The sequence below is a fragment of the Mya arenaria genome, chromosome 6 (assembly GCF_026914265.1).
Source record: "Mya arenaria isolate MELC-2E11 chromosome 6, ASM2691426v1".
NCBI classification, from domain to species: Eukaryota; Metazoa; Mollusca; class Bivalvia; order Myida; family Myidae; genus Mya; species Mya arenaria.
Window position 1 is genome coordinate 58,487,270 of NC_069127.1, and position 13,549 is coordinate 58,500,818.

Consider the following 13,549-nt stretch of genomic DNA (forward strand, 5'->3'; position numbering starts at 1 on the left):
TAAAAGCCCATAGAAAAAGTGAAACACCCGACTTAATACTGACATAAGCTCCCAGAAACACTTAAACAAGTATGTAAAATTGGATTTACAGACCATTATATAGGAGGTTCATCTGCTAATAAGGAGCTAATATCATTTGTGTGACCTATAAGAATATTACCGTCACAAAGTACAATAAGTTAACATCTACATACTTAAAAATATATACATGACCGCCATGACTATTTACACAGATACAATTGTCATAAAATAATCAAATTACAGGTTTTGGCAGCAAGTCGTAGCAATGCAGGATTACAGAGTATAAATTTCAGCTTTTCAGTATTACTCATAGCTTGAAATAAGTTACCAGTTTCAATGGCCTTGGCAAACAATGTGACACAGTAAGGGGATTTTATAGCTTGAACAGGTAAGTTTTCATAATTATCTGCCATTTTCAATTCGTAGAGGAGCTACACCACATCTAAATTTACTCAGTGCCGACCTATGCTGCAGCGGCATGAGTATTTTACAATACTTTTCTGTACCAAATTCAGTTTTCAACAAACAGTATGTACGCAATTTGTTGCGCCCTCTACTTGATGTACCAACTGTATCATTAATCTGAGCCAACCAGCGCTGCGTAAACTGATGCAGCAGCAATTCCTCTACTTTACTTAAAATAGCATGTTTAGGTATAACTGGTTCAATACTGCAATAAATATCCAAGTTCAGAGAGGATAGTTTCTGCTTAATCAAATAAAACCAGTTACGACATGAGTTACTCCCATTTGCACCAGCCCAAAGTGCAATACGTTTATTGAGCTGTGACAAACCAAGGTTGGAAAGGCGCGACCAGTAGGTACATATAGATTTCCACTGTCGGACTTCTAATGGCAACCACCCTATTTTCTCTATAACTGCAGCATTGGTATTATATTTACCAACACCAAGGAAAAACCGCATGGCCCTGTTAAATACAACATTTATACAGGATAAGGGACTTATTACCATATATAGCTATAATGCCACTTGACTAATAGCTGGTTGTTGGGAACTGTTTATAGTACCTGACGATTTATTACCCTTATTGCCACATGTAGCGTGTAAAGTGTATTGTTATCACATTCACACCACTGGCATTAGGGGACAGTCGTTGTAAAAACATGACAAAGCTTTATTCACAGTTATAGACAAAGCGATTTCTGTTTATTCAAAAAACAAAAAACCCATCGAATAATAGAACTTAATAATAAAACTTAACTTAGAATATAAACAAATACATAAATCCTAACAGAGAGTTGGACGTTAACAGCATTTTACAAACATCAATTTGTTACTAAATATCATGAATTATATTTGAAGCTGTAGATCGTTGCCTTTGAAAAAGTATTAAAAATGAATTTATACAAAATCCAATGAATCGGTTTACATGGTATAGACATAAAAAAGGTAAACGAAAGTAAGTAGAAAGAGAAAACACTTATCTATCTCTTTAATCTCCTTCTATAAACTTTAAATAAAGGCTCTGTAACATAGAACCTGACATCGACGAAATCCAACGCTTATTCGCAGACACCATATTTTCTAAGTATTCTTTTTCTTGAAAATGATTCATGTCAACTGCAAAACTATATATTGGCAGAGATGATATACAATTTAAGTAGAAAAAACGTTTGGATTGATTTTGTAAATATAAACGATTGTGGCGTGTATACTTGAACAATAACATATTTCTTCGATTTAACAAAAACGGTGTTGAAAAGTTAGACCGCAATAAATTTGTATAAAATTCGCTTTCTAAAATAGTTGAAAAATATCGATTGATAATCGAATCAAATCGATAGGAATCCTGGAACGAAATTATTGGAAATATATCTTGTGAATCAAATAATAATTCAATGTAGTTGATACACATATGCGTACCATATTCCTTCATAAATGAATACAAGTCTAATTTTAAAACCCAATGATGTTCAATTGGTAAGAGTGCTTTCACATAACTATATAGTATATCGTCAGATGATATGGTGGATAATAACTGGGGTTTTCGTTTCATAAGAAAGACACAAATTTTAGAATAGAGAGACATAAACTTTTGGATTTGATGTCCGTTTGCCACTTTGTACAAGTTAATCTTAGTTAGTGAATCTTGTACATCATGAAATGATTTCCAATATATAAAGAATTTTAAGTCACTTTTTGTTGATTTCAATTCCTGAACATTGTAAGACGTAAGTACAGTTGAAAAAGATTTTAAACAGCTGTAAAGTTTAATATAATGGTAAAGTACTTTTTTGGGATTGTTCATAAATTGATCTCGACATCTAAGACTTTTTACTTTTCTAAATTTGGTTAAAAGCACGTACACCAGATACTGCTCAGCATATTTTTCTGGATATGTAACTAACCCTTTACTCTGTGTTTTTGATTGGATATAGTCAAAAGTTGTATTTGTTCTGTCGAATATTAAAGCAAGGTATGCTGGTGTGAAGTTGTTTGTATTTCTACATTCCAAAACTTCATTTCCAAAATTAGTGAAACATGCTTCGACGGAAAAGATAAAGTTTTGAATAGCGAGCAAGTGTATATAAGAAAGTTTTTTTATATATTGATCGCAAATGAAAATCCTGGAAATTGAGCGTTTAAATTTTTGAATATAAAACGAGATAAAATAATCTGTTACATTGTCCTGATACATCAAATATGATCCATTTAAAACTACGTTATTGAGTATTAATTCATTAAATATAAAACTAGTATCTTCTGTTGAAGACCTGTTTTAAATGGACAAAATTTCCACGAATTTTAAAACAGTAAATTCTAAAGCTGTGTCATTATCAGTGGAATTATACAAACTGACTTGACGGCCTTCCCGAAAGACCGACGTTTTGATAGCATTGGATAAAACTGATTCATGTGAAAAACTAGGCGAGACTCCTTTGTCAAGAAAATAAGATGTTAACATAATGGACTTTTGTTGAATTGCAACATCTAAAACGTTTTGACCGTTTTCATTTCTACAGCTTGTTAAGACATCGCCGTTGACCGTTTTAAAAATTATATTCAGCATAAATTTTATTTCAATCTTTTCAAATCTATCATAAATGTCGCTGTTTATATTTTCATATTGAGCTGCTTTATGTACCATTTTATGTACAAGACAAATTTTGGTCAGACGTTTACAACTGTTGCAAAGCAAAAATGGAAAAGTGTGTTTTACTTTATGGATGTCAATACCCTGTTTAAAGTATTTATCGATATCAAAATAAAACATCCTATAATAGAATGCTAAAAATAGCCCAAGAGAGTCGTTCTCCAAGACAGAATTCAAAACATATGTTTGATACCTCTCCCGTTCACCAACTATATGTGATAAACAGAAGTGAAATGAATAAAACAGTCTTTTCTTGATCAATATTCCTAAAATTCTTGTTTTGACCGAACTAGTCAATAAATTCCTTAAATTTGCATATTGTAATACCATGATAAACGTGTATTCAGATTGAACTAGGAACCGCTGGTCTGTAGGCAATTCGCTTAAATGCAAATCTCTCTCCAAATATAAATGCTCATACAACACGGCGAAAGTGTTCCGTGGAACTAATCTTCTGACTGAAAACATAATTGGTGTTTGTTCAAAATAATCTGTTCTTGTCAGCAGAGTATCAAAGCTAAATCTATCTGTCAAAAAACGTTTATTTAACACATCTGAATGGCCGTTTTGAATGAGATAGTATACAGGGTTTCTCCCAAAGTGATCCGATGCATTAACTGTATCGGGTAAGATAGAGAACAACGTAATAATTATGGATGATAATGGTTGTTTCTTATGGTTTAATGAAAAGACAGTTTGGTTAACCGCTAACCACATGTATGCAAACCTAAATTTGTGAAGTTCTGTGTTAGCACTGTCAACATTTTCTAAAATAAAATCAAATGATATGCTGCTTTGGCAAATTATCGCTGAATGTAATGGTGTAGACTTGTTGTCACATCGCAAATTCATTATATCCATCTTTTGGTCTTGTATTAAGTGCTTTAGAAGTCGAATATTTCCACTGCAAGCAGCAGTATGAGCGGGAAAGCATCCGGATACATCCCGCGTGAAAAAATCCAGATATATTCCATGCTGATTAAATTCTTCGAAAGTCCATGAATCGCCTTGCTCTGCTATAACATCCACGAGTCGAAAACCTGGTTTACATATCTGAGCACACAGTAGATTTTCTTCATTTTCATTTAGTTTAAGTTTATCATTGATCTTAGTTGAATTTCCACACGAATATCTTATGTGTGCAAACTGCTTGTGATTTTCAAGGATGTATTTCACAATATCCTTACGACAATTTTGAATTGCCAAAAGCAAAGGTGGTCTCCCTCCTCGATCCAAACAACTAAGCGATCTGCCACTATCCCTAGCGATAATCACTCTCAATATGTTAACATAATTTCCTCGAACTGCTGCATGGAGTGCACTTTCACATGACAGATCACCCCAATCGTCAAAAAGGGACACTATCTCTACTTTCCTACCATGCATTCGGGAACATCCCGAAGGAATCCATGTAAGGTCTTCATTACACTTACGGCACCTGTCAGTTATATTCAATTTATTCACTAAGTAAATCACTAAAGATAAATGCCCGCCGTCCGATGCAAAATACAGGCATTGCCAGTCAACACTTCCTTTGTTGTATATATAAAACTCTTTGACAGTATCAACATAACCGGACTTGCATGCAAGATGCACAGGCTTTAAATTGATACCATTCAATATGTGGTATGAGTAGTTGCCGAAAAGAGTATTATCTCTCAAAATAAAGTTTACAATTTGTGCATGTCCATTTTGAGCGGCAATATCGAGCAGTCCGTAGCCCCACTGCTTCATAATCATAGCAACTTGAACGGCATTATGAACGTTGGCAAGCTTTGTTCCGTGGTAAGATTTAACTCTAAAATTCACATCAGCCCCATGATCACAAAGACCTTTTAAAGCGGACAATTTCCCCGTAGCAGCTGCAATGTACGCCGCAGTAAAATTCTCGCTACTAAGCTCTTCAGTGTTGTTGAAATGAAAGTACAGAACAATAGGTATGGTTGAACAGTCAGTACGTTTCACGCATCGTATCAAGGGTGATTCAGAAAAGTTCATTTCAATGTGCGTTTTTTGTTCAAGTGTTATGTTCTTAAATAAATCAATCGATTCATCATGATTTTCGCTGTTCATTAAATGTATAGCTAAATCGACGATATCAATGACTATATTCCTACCTGTTGCAATTACGTTCAGTAAATACATAGCATTTATCTTATGACCATTTGCTCGTCGTATTCTATACGTTTCAGGAGACGTAGTTTCCAACCATTCAACAACAGAGTGGTGATTAAACGAAAATGTATCATTTTCAATTATAAAAAAATGTCCAATCTTTTCGAATTCATTGTTAAGGCTTCGTTCATCCACTGTTGAAATCTTTGTAATTATTTCGATTATATTGCGTTTTGTTTTTGTCCAAAAGGTAGTGGCTATGACTTCAAGAATAATTCTTGCTAATACAAATTCCTTTCCAAATATTCTTTCAAACTGGTCATCATAAAATCGGTTAAGATTTCTTAAGTTCCCTTCTGTAAAGTTGTTTGATTCAACCATATGTTTCGCTATAATAAAGCTCGCAGTTTGTTCAAGAATTTTGACATTTGTATTGTTCAAATATGACTGTATGTCTCTCAAATTTCTTTTGTCCATGCTTCGCAAATATATCACATCAAAATCAGGTAATAATCTTATGTTTTGTTTTGATCTTCGACTGGTCATTAGCACCTTTATCCAATTTGGAAATAAGTGAAATTTCTTCCGAATGACTTCAAAAATAGCATTATCGTCTGCATCATTGTAATTTGCGCACTCGTCTATGGCATCAATAAGAATCACTTTAACAGCAGAGGGTTTAAAACCTCTTGCAATAAGTCTTTCTAAAGGATGTATTAAGCAAATATCAGTACATCCGAGTGGGTCTTCATTGCATAATTCGCCAAGGTAATGCGTGAAACATTGACCGTCCATTTTAAGCGTGTCCATTAATTCTGGTATAAAGTGGGAAATCATTGACGCTAGTCTTTGGATAAATACTCCAGGCTTTTTGGTAAGAATAACATCAAATTTGCAAAGATGGAAAGCAACTAACATTTCCCTCAATCGATGACCTTGGCTGTTTTTGCCTGCGCACACAGTATGAGCGACAAAAGCGGATTTCCCATAACCCATATCGGCTTCTAGGACAAGGCCGTTCTTGGAAGCATTCATATTTTGCAAATTATGTTCAGTCAAATTAAAAAGCCAGTCTCGTCCCACTAATTCTTTGTGGCGTTTTAAATAAATCTCCAGTCTCAAAGGTTTTCGAAAATCCCCGTTGATGTCTTCTAGCAAACACTCTGTAAAATGAAACGTTTATTATGTTAATCTTTATGTTACATTCATGAACTTAATTTTTGAAAGTGTATGTTTGTCTTGACACAGTGGATACGATTCCGATCCGGTTCATATCCTGCTGTTTGTGGATTTGTTTATATTTATACTTAGGCCTATAAACAAAATTGATTGGTTAGGGTTATATCCTTTTCAAAAATAGGTAGGGATAGGTTGGCTTTTTTATTATTAGATTTATATAAGAATGTCATTTTCATCATAGCGGAATGGTGTTAAAGATATCTTCTGAGTAAGCATTTAAGGTTTTTAACTACATATCATTTTTTTTTAGTTTTTCATTTTTTTTTCAAACTGACTATAAAAAGGTAGGGTCGGCGCCTATTCCGTAGGTAGGGTCGGGTAAACCGAACCAAATGTATTTTTTTAGGCCTTAGTGCTGGTTTTGTAATGGAGGGCCATAAGGAATAGTTATTTTCAAAAGTATAAATATCGTAAACTTCGTAATTACTGACCTAAGAACTACATACAGTCTTATCTCCAATCTCATTCCTCATCCAATTCATCGTAAATATCCCCTGCATTAGTTTTGAATGCGGATAGTAATGTAAGTGGTAGAAAACATAAGCAATGCACACTACAAAAAAGGAATAGAAGAGTTTCCACGGTTTACTGACTTGTTTATTGTTATCAGTTAATATTCTTTTTATCTCTTGTAACGTTTCTTCTATTTCTTGTTTATACTCGGTTAATATGTCATTTTCAAGGTCACGAATATGCTCGGAAAGGTCTGCGATATTAGCGATGCCAATATGTTGTGATAAATCATTGTGACGAACAAGGTCCTTGAGTGTCGTGAACATTTCAGTCTTCAAGTTATCGTCACAGTCCATTAGATTATGGCATAACTTATTTCTACAATTCTTAACAGCATCTGCTATGGGAATCAGACTTCTTGGAAACTCATCACAACGCTTCCAAATGTTACAGGAAACTGTCACGTCCTGTAGATTGAGGTTTGTTTTGTCGTATCCCTGAATCATAAACACCTCGGCAATATGTGTTAGGTCGATTGGCCATTCCCATGATTTTAGTTCAGACCATGTGATGTTCCGAGGATATAGATGGTATTTCAAGAGATTAAGCCTCCAATCCTGGCAAGTTTGACACCACCTGCAACGATTACAGTAAGCATTAGTATACGTACGTTTGTAACTTTATATTGTTACTGCACTTGAAGTTAAATTGATAGTATATTATGTTTTAAAAGGGACATATCTGACCCCACAAACCGTTCTTGTTGATTAAAAATGATCATATACAGCTCAATTAAAAGTTAACTTTAAGTTAGTGACATGGTCAATAGGATATTATTACACAGTTGCTATAAATAACATTTATTTTTGTACAAAGTCGTACGTGGCTTCATGTCGGTTATTTTGTTACATAAAGTGTATTTGTTTGTTATGTTTTCAACTTTCAGGTTTCAACGAATATATTGAAACTAGAGATTGTTTTCAAGCAAAAAACGTGTCTCGCACCACACCCTCATTATGTGAACTGTACAGTAAATTCACAAATATCACAACCCACAATGACCTCTGGCCGGTGGTTGCTAAGAAATAGTTTGGTGGACAGAAAATAACATAAGAAAATAATAACAAGCTAATTGCTGGTCAAATAATGTCCAACAATATTTAAATGCGCACATTGTAGCATGATTCAATTGTTTTAATTTAATGCATGATCGTTTTAACTCATTAGACTTTAATGATCAAAATAAAAATGCATATGATTTAGGTACAGATTAAAACAATATCATATATTTTTTGGCCCTTTTCAACTTGGTTATTCGTAGCCTAGTAGCTAATAAGTATTCTGTACTTAATTATATGTGTTTTGTTACCATTAAAGTCAAATGAGTGAAACATAATAAAGCATTCAAATAATAAAGAAATCTTTTTGCATCATTGTGCGCCTTTAAGGCAAAATAAGATATGGCTGCTATACTCGCGCATCTTGAAGCATATTAAAACATTTTTTTTTGTAAAGCACCATGCCTGCTCAACAGAGGCTGTTTTCACATACATTTTTATAGACTCAAACTCAGACTCAGTCTATACTGAGACTATTTTAAATTTCGCTTTCACTAACGTTTTATTCTAAGACTCAGCTCGATGATGCAAGCGGAATTTTTTATTTATTAGGTCAGCAGGTGCTCGCACTCCCTGTTTACGCAGACGGTGCCGAGTTGAAAGGTATTGTTTATATATTTGTTTACACCCATATCATACATATTTGTATAAATTAATTGACATGCTGATCATTAACTGACCTATTTCATGTTAAGAGTTCTTAGTCTCGTAGATACTTTTTAATGTACTGGCTATGTGATAAACCGTTTGTGATTATTGTAGGATATGTTGGCAAAACAGTCATCATTGGATAGAACAGCAGAGGAAAGACTCTGAGAGTTTTTGTAATGTATGAAGCTGATGCAACATTAACATAAGAAGAAGTTTGCTCATCAAAATAATTGACTGAAAATGTAGGTTGTATTATAAGTTAAACATGGACGAGTTAATACATTGCTAAATATTCTGCACTTTTTTTAAACGCTAAACAAATACGGGCTCATTGTATTTAGTTAAAGCTCTCTTTTATTCTATTATTTACCACCTTTGCTGTCCCATGTGTATTCAGTTAAAAGCTCTTTTTGTTGTATTGAGAAAAGAAAAACTATACTGTGTCATTGATTTGTATACTCATATCAGATACTGCCTGTTCATTAAGTGCGGCAATAATGCGGGCTTTATGCGTAGCATTGATCCAATTTTCAAGGAGAGCGTGTCGATGCTTTTACAATAATTTTGAGTGAAATATATAACTTAAGTTGTTTATAAAACGTTATGCTATGCTATTTATGTGTAGCGATGACATACTTTACCTTTTACCACTTTACTTTTATTTTAATTTGTATTTGTTTTCATTATTATTATTAGTCGGTGCTTAGGCCTGGGCGCCGACTTTATTTGATATGGCACAAAATGTAGCTTTGATATTTTCCACGTTGCACGATTAAATGTTCAGTACAGTGTGTTTCAAAGAATGTTTACTTGTATTAACAACAATTTTTTTTTTTTTTCAAAAATATTGATCTTAAATACCAACTTTTGCCGACTTGATGCTATGCATTATTTTCTTTATTACGTTTGTCTTTTATTGTCAAAGCTATAGGCATTAATATGCCGCTTTTGTCAATTGAACAATTAGCGGGAGTCGCCCATTGGGCTATAATGGAGACCTTTGTGTGTCGAGTTATACACTCTAACGTCCTATAAGACCTGGTTCCGGCCATTCTCCTCTAAGAAGCCGGATGTCTTTTGAACCGGGCTTTTGTTTGACGTCAAACGTTCCTGAGCGGTTATGGGCTTCACCTGGAGCCACCCATTGGGAAACCATCCACCCAATCTCGATTTTGGTTTGGACGATCAATTCGTTTACCCATATTAGTTAGAAAACATTTCATTAATTCTTTATTATGGTTTGTTAAGATTGTTTGAGATATATCTTCATCGGCATAAATACAACACATTAAATAAAAAAGTGATCCGAAAATAATATTAAACGTTACATCAGATCTGTTAAAATCGATCGTAAGTTACACTTGAAGAATGATTTTACCGTAGACAATGAAAAATTAATCTCGCTTATCTGTTTAATGTTGCGTATTTTTGTTAAAAAGGTTTTATAGGATCTCTATATATATAAACAAAAAAGGTTATGAATCGATGAAAATATGTGTGACTTAACACATAAAGTGGCGATGTCATTCGAAAATACCTAGTTAATACATTAATATTTACACCTCAACTTCCATTCCTTAAATGAACTACCTTTCGGCAATTGCGTTCATCAATCGATGAAAGCAACATCTTCGGATATGTTCGGATCGGAATTCATTGCATAACAATATACATGAAAAATATTTATCTTGTTATTGTTTGTATTGTGTCAGAAGTCCCGTAAAATATAAATCAACATTTTAGAAAGTGTTAATTTATTAAATTTTAAATGTATTATTGCCATAACTGTTGGAAATTTACGTTTTAAAGTGTTTTCAAGTGGTTGATCTTTTCCCGCGATATTGTGAAGTCATTTGAAAAAAATGCTTCCGGTTACAGTCGGGTCGTTCTATTTACAGAATGGGTAGGAAAGGGTTACTGAAAGGTTTTTTAAAATGAAATTAAGTATTTTTTAAACAATTATTGAATGAAATAATGAACTATTGGTGTAAATATAAGAAATGAATTGCGGGCTTGATGTCATTATCGGTGATATGAACGCAATTGGGCTGGTCGAAGTACGCGCTGAGTCCTTCGGACTCCATACACTTTGACCGGCCCAACTGCGTTCATACCCCGATAATAACATCAAGCCCGAAATTCATTCCTTAAATTGCAGTTCCAGAGGAAGCATGTCGTGTTTGCTGTTGATTAAAAGCATGACGCTGTCAATAAATAGCACACATTCCTAGTTTATGCATCATGTTCAGTACTAACATTGTGGAAATATATACACAAAGACACAGAAAGTGCCGTCTACGAAAGTACATTAAATCTTAAATCAATGTTGTTTTTGCACATACATACACCTTATAAGCCAAAGAATAATGTCTGGGTAAAGTTTCGCAACAAAAGTACACGTCTTCACAAATCCCTAAGAAAATGTGTTTGTTTACATACAGATCAATGACAAACATATGCAGAAGTGGTCATTTTGAGTCTGTTTTTATGTCTGGCTTTACGTTTAAGGTTACACAAGGCGTAGCGTAAGCGTGCCAATGAAAAACAACGTTATAATCTTATTCCGCACGCTAGAAAGTTATTGGGCGTTGTCTTTGACAACGGTACAAAACAGTTACGTCAACCTCTATCCTCGTGTTTGAAAGCATATATAATATCACTGCAGCGCTCGTGTATAATATTATCAATAACTCCGGCTCGTTAGTTTGTCGTCTCACAGAGTTTTTTTAGGTGTTTTATTGAATTGCAATCAAACCCATACCATTTAGCGGTTATTACTGAAGACTTAATATTTTAAAAAAATCAACAGTAGTTTTTGATTGAAGCATACTTGCCTTCTAAAGTCGTTCCTGTATTGTTGACTGCACTGGTCGATACATGCACCCTGTACTCCTAATGTCTGAGATATCTTCCTATGCACATTTGTCAGTTTGCTCTCAGTAAATGGGCCTACGTGTTTAAAAACTTTGTCTATAACAATTGAGCATGAAATGTAATTCCGATTTCGTTTATTTCTTAAATAATCCCTCATGTTAGCCATTTTGCTTCACTGTTAAAGCGTATATTGGACAGAATTGATTACCTTAACAAACCACAATCGATATTAAAATTTTATAAATAAAGCTATCTATACAAATTCTGTCACGTTTATCTGTAATTTAATATCTAAAACTAGTTATCTGATACCCTGTATTCATGAACGAACTGAATTATAATGTGTGTTTAGGCTGCAAAAATCTCCCCATTTTAGGTTACATTTAACTGAGTTATAAATAGTTTAGAAAATGATATAATTTTGCTTTAAATAATATTCAAATAGTACTTTCATTACTTAAATTAACAATTTAGCTCATTGCATTTGTAGTCCAATCGTTACGAGATGAAGTGGTACAGGTAACGTTGGTTGGTGGTGGGATAACACTAGATCGTGGTGGTTAACACGATCAGGGAAAATAATTTTCATAAAAGTAATCGTGAAATTGAAATGTTTTTAACAAGGATAGATGTAAGATTCTTGTTATAATTGAGGTCATGTATGCATTTGGTTTCCTCTACAGTTTCGCATATTTCCCAATCATTCAGGAAAAACACATGTTATATTAAAAGTATGATCCGCGAGCTTTAAAAGTTAAAATTAAGCTTTAAAAAACACGACAACAGAATAACAAGACAGTTTTTTTCCGTAGAAAATATCTTTAAAGTAGCGTATTTTGATATTGTTTGGTATAATAAACGTGTAAAATTGTGATTGAAGGTGACATTTTAGAAACTATTGTATTGCTGTACGATGTGATTGACCTTTCAATTTTATTTTTTGAAGCAATACTCCAATGTTTACTATGACACTAAGTCTGAAAATTTTTGCTGTATCTAAATTATAGCAGCTTATATAGCAAGCAACATTGTCATAATCTACATTGCGTCAGAAACAAAACAGCAATTTCAGACAATAACATGTTTCTATTGCTGCTTATTGTAGTCTATTACTATTTCTTATAATCTTTTAATTGTTTAACGATTTAGGCGTTGACCAGCATTTACTGTGAAACTGGAGGCATTCGATGGTTGGTTGATCACTTGCTGAACGTCCCGGACGCTGCTTTAGGCCATTGTTACATTGCTGCGATATACAGCCATGTTTTATAGCACATTTAAAGGTCACTGACAAAGAAGCTACATACAATAAGTGTATTAATAGGTGATTATCCAAGTAAAAACGGTAGAAAATGCAAGGTCAGAATGTGTCATTGCTTTCAAGATTGGTAATACTATCTTGAAAACACTAACCTTAAAACTGAAGTATATTATCGTAGACATAACTCAAACATCACCCCTTATTTACATGCGGACGCCATGTTTATCAATTATCAGAATGTAAACAACTGCATTTTTATCTCAAAATTGTGTACACACGTGTGCGTTCGTGGAGAAGTCCTCGGACAGCATGCTTTGCAGAAAGTTTATGTAACAAACGCAAAGAACAATGCATGGATTTCTGAGTTCGAATGAAATTTTCCAAATGAGAAATTTCTGTTTATTTTATTTTTTCATATTCCAAGTACTATAAAGTATAAATGATGCTTAAGCAATGAATCTGCATTATGTTGACACCAAATGCCATCTTCAAATTATGTGTTTTATGCATTCTGTACTTAAATTTACTTTTGTATTGTTCATTGACGTTATAAACAATTAAGAAGCAAAGCCTCTAATTCATAATGGACAAATACGCCAGTTCTGTGCAAGTTTTCTAAGATATGTTCATAGCAAACCTATTTTATCTCAAATCTTGGCTGGTTTTGTTCTAATTCTGTTACAATATTAACACAAAAAATAG

The 13,549-nt window shown here is 33.6% G+C and overlaps 1 protein-coding gene across 1 annotated transcript; it reads right to left on the bottom strand.

Moving 5' to 3' along the window:
* Nucleotides 1–2,738: 2,738 nt before the first annotated feature.
* Nucleotides 2,739–7,575, bottom strand: LOC128238715 (protein TANC2-like). Its single transcript, XM_052954888.1, has 2 exons — nt 6,922–7,575; nt 2,739–6,414 (listed from the first exon to the last, which is right to left on the bottom strand). Exon 2 carries the CDS (start codon nt 6,284–6,286, stop codon nt 2,762–2,764), a length of 3,525 nt encoding a protein of 1,174 aa, XP_052810848.1. The 5' UTR covers nt 6,287–6,414; nt 6,922–7,575; the 3' UTR covers nt 2,739–2,761.
* Between the last annotated feature and the right edge of the window lie 5,974 nt (nt 7,576–13,549).

What these genes read in the sequence shown, in the direction of transcription:
- LOC128238715 (XM_052954888.1), bottom strand. Translation starts at nt 6,286, where the DNA reads ATGAATGCTTCCAAGAACGGCCTTGTCCTAGAAGCCGATATGGGTTAT.